This window comes from Gambusia affinis, linkage group LG01 (genome assembly GCF_019740435.1).
Source record: "Gambusia affinis linkage group LG01, SWU_Gaff_1.0, whole genome shotgun sequence".
Classification (NCBI taxonomy): domain Eukaryota; kingdom Metazoa; phylum Chordata; class Actinopteri; order Cyprinodontiformes; family Poeciliidae; genus Gambusia; species Gambusia affinis.
The window spans coordinates 36765238-36789078 of NC_057868.1; the positions used below are offsets into that span (position 1 = coordinate 36765238).

Here is a 23841-nt window from a genome sequence, read left to right on the forward strand (position 1 = left end):
AAAGAAGCTTGTATGCTGAAATTGAATCAAAATATACTCCAAACTATGAGATTAGTGTGCAGAATTGCTCAATAAGGTTATTGGAGATAACTTATTCTTTACCTTTCCTCCTCAAAATAATCCAGATTTTATTGAGGGTGCACACTGACAGTCTGCTGGCTGAAACAAGGCCCCAACACACTGCTTCTAAGGGTGCTTTGCATGCTTGGCAGAAGTCACATTTCTCCATCAGCAAGACAAGAAAATCATGCTGATTATAACCAAAGTATTCAGTCCAGCACTGTTGGATCTGGAATAACCTTCCCTTAAAGCAGACTGGCAGAAATGAAAGCTTTCCAAATGATTAGTGTTGGGAAACACGTTAAAAGTCCTTTTCTTCTAATGAGGAATGGCAGAAATGGTCAATAACTCCAATGTGCAGTCAAGAGGATCACAGCTTTTCTTTTATTTAAACCTTTTGGCCTCGCTGTCTGTTTTAAAGTCTCTCAGGCGTAAACTGAAAATCAATCTTTTGTGGATATTTATTTCACCGTTTCCAAGGAGTATTGAACACACTGTAATATAGGAGCTAAAACACCACCAGTGCAAGGTACAGAGAAAATAAGGAACTTAATTTACTGTAAAAGATAAACTACTAAGGAAATATGACATCCGTCAATACTGCAATCATTTTCCCTACGGGATAAAAGTATTTTAGCCTTGATAGAAAATGTCAACCTTCCATTTAAAGTTGTTATAAGGTGTTTTTTGTCGTTACTTTTGCATTAAGATCTGCTTGAAGCCGAACGGCAGGTGTTGTAGTAATTTAAATGATTTCAGAGCGAAGAGCTGGTTTCCAGCATCAAGGTATAGTGAAGTTTTAAGCAAAGTCAAACGTCCTTTTATAGAGATTCTAGAGAGAGATATAGAGAACCAGGTTTTTATGAGCTTTGTTCAGCACAGGCTGGTGTAACACTACTCCTTCCCCACCTGTTGCTACAAGTGTCAGTCAGCAATAAAAATGCTTCTACACCTTTCCATACTATTTAAGAAAAAAACACTTCTGGTCCAAAAAGACATGTTGTCTATTAACCAGGTCAGTTTCAAATTCATGACCTGAAATGTAATTCTTAAGAAGTAATCTGATGGTAAAAGAAAATAAAGGAATGTTTACAATTTAAGACTTAGCATGAAAAATCTAGACATATTAAACTCTAATATCTAATGTTGAGATAAATAATATAATTACTGCTGCATCCTGGGAGCACAAAGGAGCCTCGCTACAGATCCTTCTTCTCAGCAGCTGGAAGACTTTATAAGCATCATTACTCTCAACAAACGCAATAAATGTATACATCCATGTAGTTATTTAATTTTTTCATTTCTTGTAAAAATTCAAATGTTTTTATGTGTGTAATCACTCAACTCAGTTGCACGTTTTTAAAAATAAAAGTATGCTATTTTAATAACAGTACAGTACTATTATTTACACAGACTCCTATTTAAATTTTTTCCATCCATCCTTTATAATATGCGTTATTATTTATGCTTCCATATACCTTTAAATTACTGCTGGTACACTTGAATTTTCCAACTGAGACAATAATACCAATAGCACCAATATAAAAGAGGAGAATGTAGAGAAGTTGAGGCTGTGGGAGATACTCACAGGGAATGGTGCGCAAGTAGAGGTTGTCCCTGATCACCTGCTGGAGCTTGTGGTCCAGGGAGCCCTTCTGAAACTGCAGACTGAGGTAGTGACGTAAATCCGTGTTCAACACTTTACCTAGAAAGAGGGACATAAAAATCTCCATCAGAGAACCAAATCACAAATTAACTCTACACAGAAGTAATTTATTCAGTGGTATTGACATTTCAATAACTTGTGAAATCCAGAATGTTCAGTTTGGCTTTTTAAGGTAAAGCTGAGTCTAAAGCTGTGTCTGGAAAACAGCCTCCAGCGTCTAGCTTCAGAGCTTCCTATATAAGCAAAACTAACTGAAAAAAATAAGGAGCATGGTTTGTATTTGTCATCATCTGTAAGTTAATATCTATACTGCTTTAGTTAAACATGAGGAGGTCACCACACTGAAAAACCCTAACCCTTTAAAAACACTTCTTGAGATTTAAGATACTTCTATTATTTTCCAACCTTTAACAAATGCCACCAAAGTAAATGTAATTTTCTACATACCGCCTTACTGAAAGACATTTGAAAACAACAGTAGCACACCAAGACTTGGACCTTGTCAGTTTGTTGTGTTATGTGATGAAAAAGATGGAACAGTTCTCATCCATTGACGTTACATGATTGGCTGAGAGATAATTTAATCACATTCAGTTTTTTAAATAAAATGGTGAGATTGGAATCTCAGTCAAGTTAGATTTTTTTTTTTTTTTTTTACAGAAATATCACTATAGCTGTGTTATAGTTGTGAAAACACATACAGGCAGACTTTTTAGTGGTCTTGCCTCATTCTTTGAACCTAATATTGAGTATTGTAGTATTGTCATGGCTCATGAGCTGGATGTGTGGTTGTGCCCCAACTTTTGACTAACGCAAAATGGATTAACACCTCAGAGTCCTGAGGACCCCAGCAGCTGTGCTCAAGCTGCACTTGAGAAGAAATAGATCTCTCATTGTCCCCCGAGTGAAGGAATGTCAACCAAATGAAGAGACAAGAGGGAAACTCAGAGAGGTCCCTTGTGTTTCCTGCAATATGCCACATGTGTGGACTCCCTGAGCATTTAGAAGACATTTCATCCTGGAGGACAGCTGGAAGTACTCTTTTCTCAAAGTTGCTTTGCAGAATTTTACAGCTTTCCGAGGCAGCGACCACTGGGATCTCAAAATGTCATTGCATGCCACTTTGAAAAAAGAAAACAGTAGGCAGAATGTAGTTCTATGTATTGAAGCTACTTTTTCAAGTTGTGCAGTCTCGCAATGGATCTTCAACAGAAAATAATTCTCAGTCGGATGCTGTAACACTCTTCAGTGTAGAAGAATACAAAAATCTAACTACTTTCAAAATCAGTGAGACATTTAAAACTTAAGTCAGAGAAGGTACAGTGCTGCCAACTCCTCAATAAGAAAAGGAAATCACTAAATTACAACAAAATATCATTTACAAAATTGATCACGTGCATGAAATTGATATGTACAATCTAAGAGAGAGAAAATAGAAAAAAAAGATTACAAATCACAGAAAAGCAAAGACTTGATTATTTGTATACAGCCTACAAGATAAATGGACCAAAAGAGACAAAAGGAATGTCTTGACTTATATTTTGTGGCAATGAATATCCTGATTAAGTTGATAAGCCAGCTGTATGTTCATACATGGGGGATTTCTTTGCAGAGGGGGACTTATCTTGTGCTCTGACTGGTACCTGGAAAATTAAACAGCATTCAATAGCTTTACAATGACTGCTTTCTCTCACACACAGTGTGACATCACCTCTTGTACAAATAGAATTTGATGAACATTTAGTGTAGAAAGACTAACAAAAATAAAAGCTGCCCCATCAGATATTATTGTGGATTTTCTCTGTCATGCATTCTTCAGCTGAATGTGAGCCCATTCTTTATTTCAGACACACCCATATATCAATACAACATGGGCTCAAATATCAAGAAATTAGCAGAAAGAAACCGGAAAATTGCTAAATTTCATGGTGGCAAAAAAAACAAACACTGAAAGCAATGAAATTGTTATAAGTGTGAGGCATCTGACAAATTGCAAGATTTCTCCAGAGGGACTCACACAGAGCTTTTAATAACAATGTTTCTCAGCAGTAAAGTCCTGCAGGAGAGACTACGTTTCATTGAAATAAAAAGTAAAAAAAAAATGCCTTAAACTTAATGAATTGAAATTCAGCATTTTGGGAAAATAAATTCCTCCTGCTGTGAGTGGTTTCAGCAAAATGCTGCCTCAGAGTTTAACCAAAAGTTGTCCTGAAATTTGATGGAAACATTTCAGTCTCTATGCCCAGTAGGTATTAAACTCAACTCAACTCTTGGGGTTTTAGATTTGCAGCACACAAACTAATCATCTGCTTTGCTCAGATTGATGTCCAGTAACCGGCAGGGGTAAAAGCAGGGGCAAAGTGTTCTCAGTTATGCAACTCCACCGAGTTTTAAATGGCGCAACAAATTCAAGGAATTTGGGTCAAGGAAACAAAAGCCGTGTCTGGCTATGCATCAACTCAAAAGCCACAGGCCTGTGGTTTATGTTCCCAGAAGCAGAAAGACATGAAAACTCCACAAATTCTGAAACGAGAACATACACCTCATTCCCTGTCAGGCTGTTTTCGTGTTAAAGTAGATGAAAGTTATCATTCCTTCACTGGAGAGATCCCCAAAATCAATTTTTTACATTTTGCCTGGAGAGATAAGCTGGTCTCAGTGTAGGCAACAAAAGAGGTAATTGTCACGGGAGATCAGCCACAGCTAATAGCAGATACCCCACTGATGCAGTAAAATCAATCTTTTTTTCATGTACCCTCATTCGAGCGCGCACACGAACAAATGCAAATCACCCCTGCTGCCCAAAGTAGACAACCCGAGAGCATCTCACAGTGTAGTCTTTGTGGCTCGCCTGTCGGGTTGCGTTAGTGCACCGCATCATATCTCCAAAGATGAGGGGAAAAGAGGAGTAGGGGGGCAAACTGCTATGTTACAAAGCAGCACATCATGCAACTACGAGGCATGTGGGACACAAAGGAGGCCTTTGTGGATGGTCATCTGGCTTCGAGCCGCTCTCTCATACAAGCGGGTGAGACGGTGGATAAAAGTGGGGGCAACAGTTCAAGGACGGAGAGTTATTAAAAACGAAGGGAGCAGGGAAGGGCAGGATGGTGGGAGTGGAGAAGGGTCTCAGCACAGAGGAGTAAAGATGATGCATGGGAACACATGTGGAAGCCCACCACACCTCCCTCTGTTTCCCATTTCATCACCTCTCTATCGCTCCATCTCTGACTGCGTTGCTCTCAGTGCGGAAATTCATCAGCCGTAGCAGACCCCCACAGGCCTCCCCACACCCCGAGCCCAAATCACTTTTATACTGAGACGCCATCCTGGATTATTTTTCTTTCTGAAACTGCCTGCTCCTCTACCTTTTATTTCCCATTTTAATCAGACATCTTGTCTTTCAGAGGGCATGAGCATGTTAAACACCTGTTGCTTCAACCCCTTTGTGCCTTGAACTTCAACTGCAAATTGGAAAATAACCATGAAAGCCTCAATATTTTAAGATTCGCAAATTAAAAAAAAGCATGCTGCATAAGGGAACTCCAACTTTCTGTCCCAAATAGAAACAAGAGTGAAACCAGAGCACATGCTACCGCCTATCATCTCCTCTCCAGTGGACAAACCTTTCCTCGCTTTACCATCTGCAACTTTCTGTAAGTGATGTCACAGCAATTAAAGAAAACTGCATCAGTGAGATCAAAATGCAGAACTTCAGCCCACAGGATTTTGTAAAATGGGTAGACTAAATAATTTTGGTTCAGCTGTTACACTTTAAAAACCAGCTGACAATCAGAGCAATCTATAGAAAAAGAGTTTATTAAATGCCACATTTCAGCCAATATGCTTTCATTTTACAAATGAAAGCATGTTTTTGTAACCTTAGAAGGAATTATTTGAATGTTTGTGAAATGTGTAATTCCACAAGGGACACGGCCTCAGTATGAGTAATAAAAATGGCATTCTGAAGAAGCAAACTGTAGTGTACTGGAGCAGGTCATGGGGAAGAAACTTTGAAGTGAGCAGCAACACCAACTATATCAGGATGAAGTAGACTGTGGCATTAGTAGATTATAGTTTTCCAGCACTATTATCTAGCAATCTACTGCTAGATGTTTTGTTAACCAACATCTCGCAATAGAAATAATTTTGGTAATTCCAGCTGATCTAAAATGAGAGAAGTTTGGTCTGATTTAACTTCAAACAGTGAGAATAAAAGGTGTCTTTTAAACTGGTGTAAATTAACCTATGATTTCAACTGCATAACGGAATATAACAATGAGTAGCGTACAAATTACATCCTAGAGAAATGTGACCCAAATCTAAAAGTTTTGATTTTCCAGGTTGTCTTCCACAAAATTTGCAGAGATTTTTTGTTTCCATTTTTTTTTTTTTTTTTTTTTTTTTTTTTTTGGTCTAGCAGCTCTTTGTAGCCTAGATAGAAACTTATTGTGACACAGAGACCATGGCCAAAAATACCAGAAATGTTGCCATCTTTTACAGAGAGATTTGTTAGATTGTCTCTTTAAAGATGAACAAATGTCATGAAGTACAGCTCAACTTTCAAAATCATTCAGATTTGCTTAAATTTACTGATGATGAAACGCAAAAATTTAATCAAAGACATAGTTGAGGCATTTACCCTTTCTATACAGCCAGGTTATTGCATCATCTGTATCCCTGATTTTGTTTTCCTTTACAGATTTATTTCGCTTCAGTTTAATCGTACAACTGACACATCAAATTGAAATGTAAAAATATGGTGTGTCTATTGACAACTGTATTGGCATTCGTAGTCCTTAAAGGTGTAACAGTTTGATAAATGAACATTCAGTTTAGTTTTACCTGACCTCTCAGGAGAAAATATAAATTTTTCTCTCAACTTGAGTCTTTCAACTTGGTGTGAATCTTTGCTTTTCACCACTTAGTTCAATGGGGCCAAAAGAACTAAGAACCATCACAAAGATTCACCAAACCACTAACTTAATAGGCAGCATAATTACTATGAGCATCCATGTTCAGAGATCTTTTCCTAAAATAGTGCAGAGATGGTGCAGGGAAGTCACAATCAGTGGTGGCAGTGGGGGTCTAATGAGCCATTCTATGACAGAAACAGTGAGGAAAACCCCTACCATCTGTTAATTACCACCTTGTTAGATTCATTTGGCGACACTGGGCAAGAGCCAGACAGAAAATCAACATAATATCAGACTCATAGGGATAACAGGTTATTATATGCTCCCCATGACGGATACGGAAATCTTAGCATTGCCTTCTTAATACACACAGTTATGGGCAACTCTAACCCCAGTGGCTGAGTGATTCTTATGGTCAGTTGAAGTAATGGTGGCCAAACCTCTTAAACACTGTTCCTTTAAAGTGGAAAGTTAGTTTTCTACCAGTTACAACTCTTTTTTTCAATGTTTGGCTGTCATAAAGAAAATCACAGGAAATGTATTAGAAGATACAAAGCCCAAGAGATTTATTAGGTAGTACAGTACACTTTAGGATGAAATAAAAAGTGACATATAGGACACTCAGTTGCTCTTTTTACTCCATTCAAGTTTTACAAATCCACCTTGAAATGCATTTAGTGGGAATTTATCTTAACATAAGGTCATTTGGCACAAGTTGGGTGTTTCAGCTTTCAAACTAATAACAACAAGGTCAAAAAAGTTACAATGCAGTTAGAACATGTTGATGTGGAGTATTTTTAGCTACTTTTAATCAAAAAACGAAATGCCTTAAAAAAAGACGCTTGCCCACACAATCTGGCTCGCTCTATGAGACTCTTTATCTAAGCATACTCTGCCATAAGGAGAGTGACATTATCCACGTACATTTGGCAGAAATGTGTAATCAACTGTTTTAGAAGATATTTAAAAAGGAATAATCTTGACGCACAATGTGTGGAAACTTGATGTTATGGGTGAAAAACTGTCAGTGTCATAATCATCAGCACACGCAACACAGATGGCATCCAAGGCACTCAGTGTTCAGAAATATGGGCTCTGCTATGAGTAGCTGTGCTTGCTCTTAATCGCTGACTCTTCAGGATGCCCATTAATTTGGCTACACATGTGAGATAAATTGGGCTTGGTGCATTTTCTGGCTCATTTAACAGTACACACCTACACTGTTGATACTCCACTTCACAAAAGGCCAGCCAGTGTAGATATATATAATCAGTTTCTGCTTAATGAGGTGAGTTTCCTTTAAATTGATGCTCCCCTTTTTCTTCACAGCCAATTGATAACAGCAATGGCAACAGTATCAAGTATTTTCTTTTCTCAAGGGAGAGATGACCTTGGAAATGTCCTTTCATTGTTTGATTAGTAGACCTTCTTGGGTTAAGTACCAACCACCTTGGCCTGCGCTGTAAAATAAATCTAGTCCTCAAGAAGGCCCTTCAAGGAATCTGTGTAAATCTAGGGTTTACCACCCCTGGTTCGCTCTTCAAGAAATAATCAGAGCCAACTAAATTGCAAAAGAAAATTGCTGCTCCTCAACTACATTTCTTATCTTAGCATCTAAAAATATGAACAAGTGATTCACATTTTGTATAACATCAAGTTCTGTCAAATATATAACAGAAAACGTGTGTTGTTTTTGATGCATCCCTGTTTTGTATAGTTCATGTATATATGAATCAAAAGCATACTGTGATTGAGGCATGAATCTTAACTTTGTTTCCAGAAAGTATACAATAACATAATAAGCTAATGGGGTTAAAAGTTGTCCAAAACAATATATCTTTCTCTCAGAATTACAATATTGCCATATTTCTAGAGAAACATGAATAAATCAATCAGAGCTTTGAGTCAAACAATTTACCCTGGGCATTAATAGATAACAAAAAATGGAACTTTTAATTTTGATATATCAACCTGTCGGTTGCTATACTTTGATAAACTTTATTAGAATTAAATAAAAATCCCAAAGTTCGGAGACAATGCTTTGATGCATAAATGGGGACAATCATGTAATTCCTTGATTTTTTTCTGTTTCAGAGAACTTAAAGCACAATTTTTATCCTGGTTCTTAAAAAAATGAAAATTAAAATCAGTCATCGCTGGAATTGAGAAATCAGACTGCAAAGTAAAATTACTGTTGGCCAGGATAAGTCAAATTGATGCATCTTCATGAAATCTGTCTCAAAACCATACAGCTTAGCTTATGTCATAGTGAACGGTTAAATTAGCAATGAGGGTACTTCACCACTAAAATTATTGGAAAGAGCAGCTTTTTGGATATTGGAAGAAAAAAAGCTCACAGTGACATATTAAAGAGAAATTGAATTACATTAAGTCCTTTTGTTGTCTTTTGATTGCATCTGATTGTCGCTAGTTACAAATCTAAAACATTCCACCTGATATAACCCAAAGTAGAACTGATAAAACCCAATGAGCAACTATTCTGATTACTTTAATTAAAATGCTTGAGTTATATCCCTTTACTTAAAATTAAACTGTAAAAGAAAGTCAATATAAAATGATATAATTAAAAAAGAAGATTTTAGTTTTTCTATAAACACAGTTTACACGTCTTTTCAGTTGTCCTTTTGACTGAATAGCTGCTGTATTGTGCCTGCAAGTATTTTGCATGTTTTTGTCTTAATTAGGTGAATTTATTGCCAAATCATTTTAAAAATTTTGCCAGATAACATAGTATCATTTATATCTAAAGCAAAAAATTAACAGCCAATCCAGGTGACTGGCAAAGATGAGTGACCGGCAGAAATCGGCCTCATGGGTGATCAGAATCGGCAGTAAAAAACCTGATTGCTTAAATTTTTCTGCAGTTTTACCAAGGACAGTTTATTATTTTTATGCAAGATAGTCTAAACAAGTTGTATAAAATGCATTGACACTCCATATAATGAGTAAAAATAAAATTCCTTAACTGTGTGGGAAAAAAATGGATATCCAAGATCATTTATCCATTCATCCCTCCATTTTCTAACACCTTTATGTTGCACCTTTGGGTGCTGGTGCCTCTAACGTTCCGAGCGAGAGGCGGGGTCACCCTGGACAGGTTGTCAGTCTGTCGCAGGGAAGATCTTTTGTTTGTTTTTTTTTAATTTATGTTGACTTTATAGCCACAAATTATAGTTCTGCAATGAACTTTAATTTGTAGTTTATTGCAAAGCAAAATGTGAATAATAGGCCTTGACTTTCTTCTTTCCTGGTTCTCTTAATGCAAGCTGACTTGAAGTTGAAGTTTAAAGGAGATAAAGAGGCAAAGGCTGGAATTTTTTCTCCTCTGAGCTGAGCCGTTCCTAATCAATTCTAAACGGTTCACTGCATAAAATATTTTTAAAACCCAGACGACCCAAAACAAAAAGCCACAGTTGTGTTTTTACAAATTTTTTTACAAACTTCAGACGCCCAAATGTGATCTCTGAAGTCCAGAAAAGAGTTATATTTTATATTACGCCCTCTTAAATCAAACCATGAAGACCCGTCAGACACTACTGCAGGCTAAACTCTGCACCTACAGAATTATGACCGGGCCTCAGACTGACACAGAGGACAGAGGGAGCAAAGCACTGGAGCATTGGATCTTTTTTTTTTAATGTCTTAAATATTCTTGCTCTTATCTTTTCAGCTGCATGGTAGTAAATGTACTTTCACAAACATTTAACTATGAGCTTAAATCTTTTGGGAGGCATGCAAATCTGCTTGAATGACTGCAGAAAATTGTAACAAAATGGAGCAGAACGTGTTTGCTCCTGCATACATCATCCTTAAAGAGCACACTCCACTCTTTCACGCCACTGGTCCTCTGGCTACACAAATGTGAAGGGGAAAAGGGCTTTGCCCTGCAGGAGCATCATCAAAAGCCTGCTGCTGTTTGACATTATTGTGGTTTGAAACATCTGCCTGTCCCTCAACATACACACACATACACACACCTGTTGTATACACACACACACATGCACACGCATAAAGCCCACGGGCAAATACTCCTCACTCACACTGCAATGGAACAAACATGTGCATGTTCAATCACAAAGCATGGCTACCAAAGAGCCTGGATGACAAACAAGAGATCAAAGAGGACCTGAATGTTTTTTTTTTGTTTGTTTCATCTCCATGACAGAGAATTGTTTTTAGTCCCTATTCTATGCAGAGGGAGACAAAGAGTTTCCCTGTGATGCAGAGATCAGAAAGAATGGAAGATGCATCACTAGGGCAGCTCAAACAGGGAATCATGGAAGAATTGGGAGGAGAGGAACCTGTGGATTTTGGTCCTCCTGGACCTGGATACTTTGTATCTAGTCAGCTGGTGGCGTCACACGTCCAGCTTAGAAAAGAATCATCCAGCTTTCAAACCTCTTTAGTCACTTGATGAGAGGTGGAATTAGGAGTAAAAGACTAAGCTATCGACTTTCTTTCTATGGAGCAAATCAGGAGGAATTTGGATTTCTTGAATAAGGTGTCATGGTTTTAAGGGCTACAGAGTTAAATGTCACTAATTAATGTGTAAACAGCATATGGAAGAAAACATAGGGTTGCAGCACAGAAAATAAAACCCTTGTACTGATTTTTATCCTCAACATAGGAATTTCAGTATAAATCTGTGCTTTTTGTTAGACTACTAATTGTTACATAGCATGTTAACTCTATCGTATAGCTTCAGGAGTTTATCCAGCTACTAGAGAAAAGAGCAACACAAACGTTTTCTGACTGGGGTTTGGGGAAAGAGCATTTTCTGTGCAGGGGAGCTTAGAGAAAAGATAGGAATGTTTTTTGGTGCTTATTGCCGGTAAAGCTGACGAGTTTGCAGAGTTGCAGCACCCTGACTGGTTGTGTGAGTCAGTGTGACACATACTGCTGCAAAAAGTCACTTTGAATTCTTTAGTTCTGAAAAAGGAGCTTGTGAATAACCTATTGCTCTGCATACTACTACACTGTATATACTGTATGTGCTTATGTAAGACTAGAATGTTCATTAATACTGGCACCAGTGAGTTTTTATTATGATGTCATACCATACTATACCATGGGCTTTTTAACCTACTGAAGTAATGTCATTTAAGTAAAAGTTGGACTATCTATGTGAGATGTGGGAGAGCTTTGCTATGGGTGCCAGTAAATCCAAAGTGCACCATTTGTTTTATGTTTCAGGCTAAGGAAAAAGAAAACACATTGCTCAGTCTTAATCTACAGTTCATAAAAAAATATTCACCTACTTGGATGTTTTATTCATTTAAATCTTTGACAAATCAATCATGATCAACAAAATTTGGCTTTTTTGAACAACAAAAAAGCAAAATCAAAAAAGCCCCCCAAAAAACTTTTTAAGGTCAAATGAAGGGCTTCAATTCTCTTTAGAAAATATAAAATTTGTTAAAAAATATTCTGCAGCCCTGTGCATAGAAACATTTTTATCCTATTTTATTTTGTGATTTCTTTAAAACAAATGGGAAGAAAGTGTGCATCTTTGCTTTTATACCTGAGTGACTGAATAAATCACAGATGAGTGGCTGAAAAGACTAAAAACATTCCAAAGATAATGGAACAAGTGAAAAGTAACTGATGTTCAAAAAAAAGCTTTAAAAGACCTTCAGAAAGCCTGGAATCTTACCGATTAAAACCATGTTCTCTCAAAAGTCTGATCGCAGTAGGGAGTGTCAAATAAAAAAAAAAGGTAAACACAGGCTTATGCACCTTACCAATTTTCTTTACTGTCAGAAAATAAGGCATCTCCCTAAGACACTTTCATACATTTTGAGTTTTTTTAGATTGACTAACAGTGAGAGGTATGTATAGTTTTCTCAAGTTGCGTAAAACTAATAAGACAAATATGACATGTCAGTTTGCTTCAGACAAACAGGAGAAGCATGTGTTGCGCTACAGATACTGACTCTACAGATCAAGTCAAGAGTTGGACTCTTAGGTTCAATAACTCGGGCTGTCAGTGACAATACACTCTGATGTGTCACAGAGAACCCCATGGGACACAAAAGACTGTCTTTTTTTATCTTCTTCCCTCAATCTTTCTGAAACAAATTTTTAACAAAAGGTCTGAAAATCAAATGAGTGACAGTGTATTAATTATTTAAAATTTGAGAAGATTTTGACAGCAGTGGAATTAGATAATTTATGCTACAGAACATAACCAGACTTCTACAGAGACTGGGTTGCATCTGAGTGCTGCTCTCAAAATACAGACAAGTTTCAGTGTGATTAAAAAAGTGTTTGCATATCAGTTACTGTAAGGTTTGCATTGCATTGACCCTGGATAGTCAATGGTGATGTTTCAGGCCCTCTATGCTATAATACGCACAGCAGAGCAGATTTGTTTTAGGAAGCATCGCCTCAGGAGATGTAGCTGCTGATTACAAGAGTGCATCTATCATTTCCTGACTGACCCAGGTGCTGCATCCACTATGCATCCTGCTAATGAGCAAACATAGCATATGTTTAACTGAATATGGCAAAAATGGGTCTGTTTAGGCAACTCGTCACTCTAAATTGATCTTAGGTGTGGGTGTGCATGACATGCTGTGCTGTGTGTCTAGGTTAGTCATGGTTTAAATAAGAGGTTCTTGTGGTTAATGAATTGTGAGTTGGGATGTTATTGGACTCTGCTTGCTTCTCAAATATAACAAAGAGAATTATTTGAGCTATAGAGGTGGATGGGGTCTTTTTGGATTGAGCTTTCATCTCCTAAATCTCAAACTGTGGAGGTGGGAGATCTCTTTTTACCCATTCTTTGTATGCAGTTCTATTGTGATGAGAAGCATCCACTACTTTTTGGAAATGATCTATGTGGATTGAGTTTGGATGTAAATATATCTATATATTTGAACAGCACTCCAGCATAAAGCATCCAGTTTATATACATGATACCTACTATGACCTCTAGAGGGACTTCTTTAACTAAAGAAAAACACATTAGATTATTCGCCTTGTCATTCATTTCATTCTCGATTTGTGTTTCCATCCAGTACGAGAACAAAAGCAATTCTATGACTGGGGGAATTATATATCCACCATTTCTCGAACACATTCACAGCCTGATTCCTGTAATCTACCTCCAGGATGTTTGGCAGGCAGGGTGAACTTGAAGATAAACTTCTCTAATACATAACATCCATCTATCATGTGTAAGTGCTTCTGGCAGTAGGAAAGGATACTCACATATCACTGAAATGAGTCAGCTGCTTGGACTCCAGTCATTTCAGACTACTGCCCATTTTACAATCCTTTCTGTGTGTGTGTGCGCGTGTGTGTCAGTGTAGGGAGAGAATGACTATAATGCCAGATTTTTCTGAACACTAGTCCACAAGGTCATATCGGAGACTTTAGCTTAGTACAGTTTATGGACATTGCTCGGCCACTGGACACAGACATTTAGTCCATGATTTATCAGCGTTTCTTTGAGGGCACACACAAGGGGCTGTTTAATAATCTGGGCAGATGCCCAGCGTAAAGAGGGCAACAACATCAATCACTCACAGCAGATGAAAAGACATTAGCAGCCAGACTTCAGAGAGTAGAAATGATGAGAATCAGAGTAAGAATCTGATACAACTGCTCCTAAATAAAAAAAAAATACACGCTGGGTATTTACCAGATAATTATATGTTATGAATAATTCCTTCATATGACCAGTGATGAATTAATGGGAAAATGCATGGAGAAGTATGTTAAGTTTGAGGTGGATCAAAATACAGTAAATATGAAGACTGACTGTGTTGCAACTCTGTGTCCTCATGGCCTTCAGCTGCATACATCTTTCAGTTTGTAGTTGTGGATGCAAACATGCCTGTGAGGCTTTCACTCTGACTGCTTCATTAATGAGATAACTGTAGTCCTGTTAATTAATCCATTATGCCTCATCAGCGTTGAAAAGAACTTAAGAAAATCATCTATCACTACTTCTCTATGTGGTTGCAGAGGTTCATCAGAGGCAGATTAATCGTACATTTTTCTGTTATTCTACAATATAGACTTTCAAGACAGGCAAATAAAAACGAGCTTGAAAGGAGATGCATAAGAACAATTTCTGATCTTCTTTGTCAAACAAAGGTTCGTTTTTAAAGTTTTCCCTTTATTTGTGATCCACGTGTTAATATGTAACATCAATGGGGTCTTGTCCAGGATGCATTTATCAATAAAAAAATAGCCCAATGAGTTTAACCAATTGCTTGGCCAGCAACAAAAATTGGCCAGATTTCAATTGATTTGTTATGCTGGTGAACAGTTTGAAAAGCAATCTGGTATTTGCACAAGAAGTGTTACTAAAAGGAGAATTAATTTTTTATGAAGCTCTCTCTTGTGCTCACTTCACTGCTGAGCGTTACCAATTAAAGTGCCAGCTGCCGCTTAGACATGTGACATATTCAGCTCCAGCCTATTTTGTTGGACATATCAGCTGCTATCTTGAGAAACATCAAAGTAAAAAGGTGTTTCCATGGTGATCCAGTTGTTTTGTGCCAAGTGCATAACGTAAATGAATATTATGTTGTAATTTAATGTACCACACCAAACAGTAAATTGAAACCTACTTGCTCTAATTCATATGTTGGTAATTTATTTTAGAAAGAATCAATAAAAATATAAATATAGTCATTTATTTGTTTTTAAGTGTGCAATTAAAGAAAAAGACCATTTTGAAGAGGTAGAATGTAAAGCAGATATATGGCTATATTTTGAAAGAAAGTTTGTGATTTATGGCATGAAGTCGGAATTTAAAACCTAGTCACACCCAAATATTTATTTGTATTCAGACCTACACTAAATATTAAGTCACACTTTTCATTGCAATTTCAATACATGAAATATTGCAGATTATATTGGCTGAAATATTACAGGTGGAAAAAAAAACGTAGAAAGGAAAGCAGTGGTCTGGGAGTGGTCTGCATTCCTAGAGGGCCAGAGTTCTGCAATTATTAGCTGTATTCCCTGGTCTACACAGTTGAATTAAATGGTGAAACTGCTTCACTAGCATGAAGTCAAGCTCTACAGAGTTCTGCTAATGAACCAATGTTGGAGCCAAGAGTGCTGAAGCAGAAAGAAATCTAAAAGTTGCAGGACACTGGCCATTGGAAGGCAGTTTGAGGCCGCTGTCTTCAAGAAATATTAGAATAAGTAGGGGAAATAAAATTTGAGTAGTGAGCTGGCCAGTAAGTTGAAAACATGTACCAAACCTATCCACTGCTTTGATAACATCTCAATAATTAAAAATGGACAGAGCATGAGGGAATATGGTTTTGATGAACAGACTGAATGGTGGTGATTTGCTCCGCAGGGAAACACTCACTAAGACAATTTAATTAGGGTGAATCCCCTTTCTGTAGATACATGGATCTTTGATATTAGTATGTAATCACAGACAGCCCATCAGAGCATTACGTAAGGGATTTGGGATTCTGCTAGATGATTCTTTCAATATGTTGTTGTTCCGCTTGACTCACTGAGTCATGCTGGCAAAGTGAAAGGTCACTCCTGAAGGAAGCAAATCTTTAAAGAAAACAGTGTAATTTTTAGAATTACCAAAGCAGTGAGACAAATCCCCATCTAATGCCAATATCTAGTGGGGAAATGTATCATCAGTTGTGCCCCTACTGTGAAAACTTCACACTTTAATGTTTGATGTTGTTTTTAACCCCCAATGACCTAAAAACATTTACAACAGGGTTTTGGTGATTCTAAATTTGTAGTTAATACAAACGAGAACAAAAATCCCTTGGAGCGGCTCTATGTGTGAGTCCTAGGATAACTTTGAAGGAGCTGCAAAGCTACAGGGCAAATACTGGAGATTCTGTCAAAATAACCACTTTAAACTTCTCAAAGTGTAATGTATTTATGGGTGTTCTGGCAAAAAAGCCAATACTATAATATAACAGAAAATTTAAAGCTAGTCAAAATTCTCTTCAACCTCAGCCTGAAGCAAAAGAAGGTTTTAGTGTTGTGGAAAACATCCTGCCTTGTTTAAGTATTCAGAATATCCCATCAATCTGTCTTTATCAAAGGACAGGAGTTGAAAATGCCATCATTCACCTGCTTCAATAAACCCACTTTCATGTGGATAAAGCAGGCAGGACTATGTGGATCATGAGTAATCTGCACAGCAGCAGATTACGTTTTTGCCTCTGTGCCTCATTGCTAGTACAGTGGCATGGAGTGAAAACTTTACATGAAACAGGAAAGTTCACACCACCAGTTTGGTTAATTTGCCATATTTCCCAGTCCTACCAACAGTGAAGTGAATCTGTATACAAGACGGGACAAAGTGTCTTGCCAACAATTACAACCAACTATAACCATCTTTAATAACTCTTTAAAGAAACTGGGAGCTATCAAGATTTACCACATCATGCAATTTTCCTTCAAGAATAATAAAAGATGATTTAACTAAATCAGTACACAACATGGTAGAGCAATGATCCAGAGAGTGAGCCACAACAAAATTCATGTCTTTTAAGAGAAAAGACTTAAATCTCCAGAAGAAGTCTAATCCACGGGTATTTGTGGTAAAGACTCTCCACTTTGAGTCAGTCAGTTATAAGTAAGTAAAAATCAACAGACATAAATAGTTTGCTAGGTACTTATTAATTTTTGATATTAGGGTAGAAAACAGTCACCTAAAACTAGCATTACTTAGATCTTCAACCATATAACCAACACTTAAAGTATTCCTTTGACCATTTACTGAACCTCCCCTGAAACTGTTTGGAGTCCCCCATATGGTGGTCCACCTCCCACTTAGAGACAATCCAGCCTCCTCTTTTGACAATCCCCAGTCTGGGAATCTTGCTGCAGAACATTTCAAGTGGAACCTATCCAGTTTGAGAAAGCTGCAGTTTAGCCTTGAGCACCTGGCACAAACATTGCCGGTAAAATGTGCCAAAAGTAGCAAGGACTTATCCAAGAGGCTTGCCTCTTTAACCACAACAAAAGGGGAATCTTGTTTTCTGCCTCTGGTTAAATTTTGTATCTGCCTGAAAAATGCTTAATTTTCAAAAATTAAGCTTTTTTGAAAATGCTTAATTACTACATTGATTGGCAACCACACTACCAGGTGTACATCCCTGTTATTGTTTGACATCCATGTTTTGCTCAGGTTCCACGGGGGTGCCAATAAGTTTAGCACCAGTGTTTGTCACCTCTCTTGGCTCGCTTGACACATCTTTTAATGGGGTTTTCTCTTGTTGACAACTGAAAGGTTTGCCATCTCTTAACATGAAGCATCTCTTGCTCTAAATCCTGTTGTTATGTATAGGCTGAGCAGCACAGAAGGAGATCAGAGGGAGCCAGTGTGAGTGACAGCTAAAACTCCACTTTAATGTAAATACCAGGAGCTTTTCTTATTCTTACCAGCCATCTTTTTTAGTATTGATTTAGGAGGTTTCTACTTGACTTATGTTTCTCACTCCCAGGCTTTAGGAGCTTCCAGAATGACTGAAAAAATCTCAAAACAGAGACACTTTGTTAAAAATTTTAGTTTGTTACTGTCATTGCATGTGAGAGAAGTATTGCCAAAATCAAAATGTACCCTTACCAGAAGATCTGTAGGAAAACAAATGTCCCGCAGAAGGGATGTGGGTTGTTATCCATATAAAAAGGCAACATGCTTGCATAAAAAATGCTAAGCAGATTGGTACAAAGTGGGCTGACTCAGCTATGTCTTTCTGGAAGTACAGAGTTTCATAACAGGAAGGGAATGGCCTGCCAGGTTTTTCTTCTACAGTGACTTAAAAAACCTGCTTAAAGTTAATAGATATAGACTATGTGATGATACGCAGCGAGAGACAGGCATTGACACAAACACGAGCACAGCTGGATTATCAGATAAAGGACACAAGGTGAGGGGGGATCCAATAGGCTTAATTATGGAAACTGGAAGTCCCTTCAGTGAAGCCTTCATCCCAGCGAGAGGGAAGAGAATGAGGATACAGGCCATTTCCGAAGACAATAATGAATTTAATTAGCTGTGAGATACAACTGCAGGGGAATTCATAGCGCTCCACACAGTAATCCGCTTTCCCTAAGAATATTTCTGAGCGGGATTATCACCAGTAGAAGAAGTAAAGAGCTGGCAGCAGGATGAGAATCTGGGTCTGTGGAACTGCAAAGCTCAGTGAATGCAGATGAAGGGATAGAGTCAGAAGATAGTAGATTATTGGAAATCATGAAGCACAAAGAGTAACTGTTCACAAAGACAAACTGTCACCATTTATAGTTCCAGTATGAAGTTTACAGTTGGTGGGCTTTTAATGTATCAAAATTCTATTTGTTCAGAAATGAGTAAAAATCCAACATACCAAAGGAATTCTTAAAAAGAATAAAATGGGTGCACAAGTTTGAATACATTTTGTATTTTTTCTCATCTACATTCTGTTAGAACATTGATTCTATGTTCATAGTACATAGACATACTACTATGACCCTTGACTGCATGCTTTTTGTAGCCATCAGCCGAGTTCTGACATTAATCCTGGCAGATGTTTGATCATTTAAATGGTAGAGCTTGTTTAAATTGTTTGGCTTCTTGTTATGGGCTTGGTTTTCAAACAAAGTCAGCAACTTTTCTGTAGAATTTTTGGAATCAGCTTAATGTTGTAACACCCAACTGTGTCCAAGTTTCAAATATTCAGCTGTTCATCTGGATGAACAGCTGAATCTCCAACTTCTTCTCATGCCAGAAGAAGTTGGAGATTGGTCTCTTCCAGTACTACTTCCAATTTGTGTAAGTTGGAGATAGTAAATTGTGTCAAACAGTCAGCATGATGCTATCACCTCCATGGCTGGTTTTGTTTGACGTGTCCAGTGAATAATAAGTCTTATTATTCACTGTCCTTGAGGAGAGCAGACAGGTTGCAGTAATGTTGGCTTGACAGGGAAAAAGTAACAATACATTATTGTAGCTGTATGGCTGCTCTCAGTGTGAATGACATCTAATCGTAAGCAGTCTATGTGGGTCGACGGGGTAGACAGCATGAATCTGCTGCTCAAACCATAATTTTCAATTACAATAGGGGATTAATGGCAATCAGCACACCCAGGTGGTGCCTGTGATTAGCTAATCTACAGAAGCATGCAAAATGACATCTGTTCCACTTCACACCTCATGCTAGCTTTTACTTGTTAACATAACGTGCTGCAAAGGCCTGAGAGAGAGAGAGAGAGAGAGAGAGAGAGAGAGAGAGAGAGAGAGGAGGTGACGAGGACACCTCTCTATGAGAACAGTTTGTCCAAAAATATGTCCTAATAGAAGATGAACAGGAAAAGGTACAGTGGTCGGGGCCGTCACTGCTGTCCACTTTTTACGCAAAATCAGCTACAAAGACAAAAGCAGCTTAGAGGGAGCCAATTATAAGATACATTTGCTGTGTTGAAATGAACTTACATTATGCAGCCTCTTGGCTTTGCTCCAGTACAGCTGCCGCATGTAGAGAAATTAAACTTAAGACACTTCAAAGACGTTCTACCATTTAATCAACACAAATCCACACCATTGAGGAGGGTTTTTCCTCCTCATGCTATTTCCCCTATAAGTGGACAAAGTTTAATGCTCACAGCCAATTTTCTTAATAAGGAAGGAGGGTAATCTGAGAGCAGTTGCTAATTCAGAGGAATAAACACATTTTCTTTAGCTGAGTACAGGCACTAAAGGAAACACTATGGAGGAGCAGGCTAGTTTTCATCAAGGGGCCTTGCTGAGATTGAGGCATCACTCACTGTCACATTAATGACTTTACCTTATTGTCAGGACAGCTTGACTGTCTTCAGTATCATTAGATCAATGCCATAAAACTACTATGAACAGCCAGTGTAATTATCCCAAAGAGGAATTTACAGAGTTCATAGCTCTGTGAAAGGTCTAATTCATTTTATTATCACCACTTTAAATGCACCTAAATGAAGATTTCAACCTATTGAACCATTTAATTTCTGAGTATATAAAAGTGGTAGTGAAAGACAAAAAAAAAATAAAAAATGCAACCATCCCATTCTTAAAGTGACTGTCTCCAGAGCCATTCCAGAGACGGTGAGATGCTCAGGTTTTACCTTATGTCTATAAAAACTTCTTTTTTTCACATCTTTTCAAAATATCGTCTCCAAAATTCATGTCAAACCAAGATCATCTCTTCTCCCAAATAGATTTCTGCCTGGTTGTTGAGCAAAATATTGACTCAAAACTGGGCGGGCATCATCACATTAAAAATCTGCAAATCTGTATGTGACATCATTTAGTTTGCCACACAACGTCGCAAAGAAACATTGTTACTTTGCGACAGCAATTTGAGCTGTTAATAATAATTAACAGCTCAAGTTGCTGTTAATTATTATCATCAGACAGGTGATTAAATTCCCACAGCAAATGGTTGATAGAAGGCACAATGTTGAATGAATAGTACATAATCCCAGCAGAAAATGTAATGGCAATGTAAAAAGTGGAGTTTCAAAGTTAGAAACTCCTTTTTCAAAAAGATGAGGTCAGCACCTTTAAACATACAAGAGAAACATTCCCAGGACCTCTAAGAAGTATTTTGTGAAGGACACGCAGTGGGAAGACAACAAAATAGACATTTAAAATTCTCATGAGAGAGATCATGTTTAAAAATATGTATGTATGTATTTAATGTGGAACCGATTACTGTGTCTTTGAAATGAATCAATAGTAGAATTTGTGGGAAAATATTTAGGAGTCAGAAAATGTCAGACAAATGTCACAGTGGTATAATAGCAGATTGTGTTTCCAAACATAAGGACTGAGTTGTGGATAAACTTGCTAAAATATGAATTTATGGCCTTCATTGAAAGCACTGGCTAATAGGAGTTTAACAGTTCATTCAGTTTTTCCTTGGACACATGAATTTCTAACTTGATAATCAAATGGAGTGTCACATCAAGTCACAATATTCATTCAGAAAGTTAAAGTTTTCTCACTATTGCATACTTCAAATCCATTATAGCTACCTAGCATAAAAAGCACACCGTAGGTTATAGTTATTAATAATTACCGCTAATGTTTTGAATTTCAACATATAAGTAATTTACATAATACAGTACAAGATCTGGTTATTAACATGTTCCTTTACTATATTAATGCAAAAATACAGTAAATTGTCTTGGCTCCTCAGTAAAACGATTAGCGACACTCTGATTTTTAAACAGTGGACTCCACCAATTCATAGTTCAGTATTTGAAAGATCTGTATCTGTTCACAGATTTTTACATAGAACCTGTCTAAAATAGTCAAGAAAATAAAGCAGCTTAGGAAGGTAAAGGCATAATGCTACTTGACATGCTATTGACTAGCATTTGCAAAGCAACAAATCTACAAGTGACATTCTCTCTTACATAAACATTAAGCAGACGTTCAGCTTCAGTAGTGCAACTTTTACTTTAGATACAGCTAACAATGTTTTATTGACGTAAGTTTCTATTTAGTCAGCTACCAAAAAGGAATAGTGGAAACAGCTACTGTGTTTTCATCCTGCTGCCTAAAGATTTTAATGACACAAAAGTGTTGATGCTAAAATGTTCACTCTATTATCTGAGTTTTCCAAGGAGCTTTATCAAATGCTGACATCTTGAAACACACTGGAGAACACGCACACGCAATCAGTGCATCAAAACTTGTCATGTAGTATTTCTCTTTCTTTATACTTTTATATAAGACTAGAAGTACAGTCAATGCATCTGACAGCTGTTTGCTCTTCTATTAGGACACAACAGACCATGCTGTTCTTTCATATTATGACAGTGGTTAAAAGAGGTCGTTCCACACGAGTGGCAGCCGACACAGTGGTTCACAGTAGTGCTTCATTTCACAGGCATTCAAAGAAGTCCTGCCAAAGTCAGGTATGGCCATGGGAATGTGTTTAAGCAGAGGAGGAGCCATTCTGCCAGAGCAAATAAGATATGCTTTCCTGTTTAACTCAGGCCCACACAACAGTTTAACATTAACAAGTTTAACTTTTGAGTTTAAGGCCCAAGTTGGTGGGAAAACATTATACAACAAGTTCCAGGGCTGTACATACAGTAGGAGGTCAATGATTATCCAGGCGAAGCTGTTAGGTAGAGGTCAAAGTATTGGCCTAGGCAGCTAATTTTTAACAGAAACAGGCAAACAAATGGTGACCATAAATTGCGTGAAGACTTTGTTCCCCTTGTATTATTATCATTTTTTGGCAGTTCTAAAGTACACAAACTGACTTTTGTCCCTTCAAGTTGCTTTTTAATCAGCATGGTACAAAAATGCCTAGATACCAATCTAGAATCATAACATTTTATCATGATTGCTTAGTCTGTGTGGAAGCTAATGATTATTAGTGCCCTCAAAGTTTTCTGAATGCACATCTGAATAAAATCTGATATCACCAAAGTCGACTATGCACTGTTGCTATTTTTATAGCAACAGTGTATAGTCATAAATTCTCTTATAAATTTCAGACATGATGTATTTCTTCATATAATTGAACTGCAACAGCAAAAAGTCACCAGCTGTTTATCAGTATTTCAGTTTTTTTTTATCAGCTCGAGCCCTTTAGTAGAAATATTCATTTATGTACTTTAGAAAACAGGTATATTTAGATATGTATTCATATGTGTCTATATTATACACACATAACTTAACGTTTTCTACATTTTATGCTACATTTTATTCCAAATTGTAATAAATCTGTCACTTTCATCAAATATTACACAAATATTCTATCATGCAACGTGAACCTTTTGCATATATATGTTTTACAAATTTCAATCAACTAAATTTTCCATCTGTAGACTCCATTTAAATTATCGAAACAATTTCAAGCTTCATAACCACTGTGAATAAATGTGATTTCTTGGTTTTCTGTTTTCAATAAAACTGTATTCCAGATTTTCATAATGGAGTATTTATGTGTGGAATTGTAAGGAAGGAGATTAAGTTAATGCAGTTTGGAATAATGCTGCGTAGCAACAAAATGTGGAAAAGGTGATGTGCCTGTGGCCAAGTCAAGTGAACCTCCTTTTGATTGATGTCACTTACCGTGGAACAGGGACTGCAATTTATGATGCTGGTGCATTGTTATTAAAAATGATAAAAAGCATTATCAAGGCTTTGGATGAATGAGAGTAAGAGAGAGAGAGAGAAGCAGAAAGAAATGA

General features: G+C 37.3%; 1 protein-coding gene across 4 annotated transcripts in view; it reads right to left on the bottom strand.

The window, feature by feature from the left end:
- magi3a (membrane associated guanylate kinase, WW and PDZ domain containing 3a) overlaps window positions 1-23841 on the bottom strand; it is a 132924-nt gene that overhangs the window by 52386 nt on the left and 56697 nt on the right. For all 4 annotated transcript variants that reach the window (XM_044128646.1, XM_044128638.1, XM_044128652.1 and 1 more), the window contains exon 2: window positions 1649-1765. In XM_044128646.1, the coding sequence (XP_043984581.1) occupies window positions 1649-1765 (117 nt within the window). The remainder of the gene's footprint in view (window positions 1-1648; window positions 1766-23841) is intronic.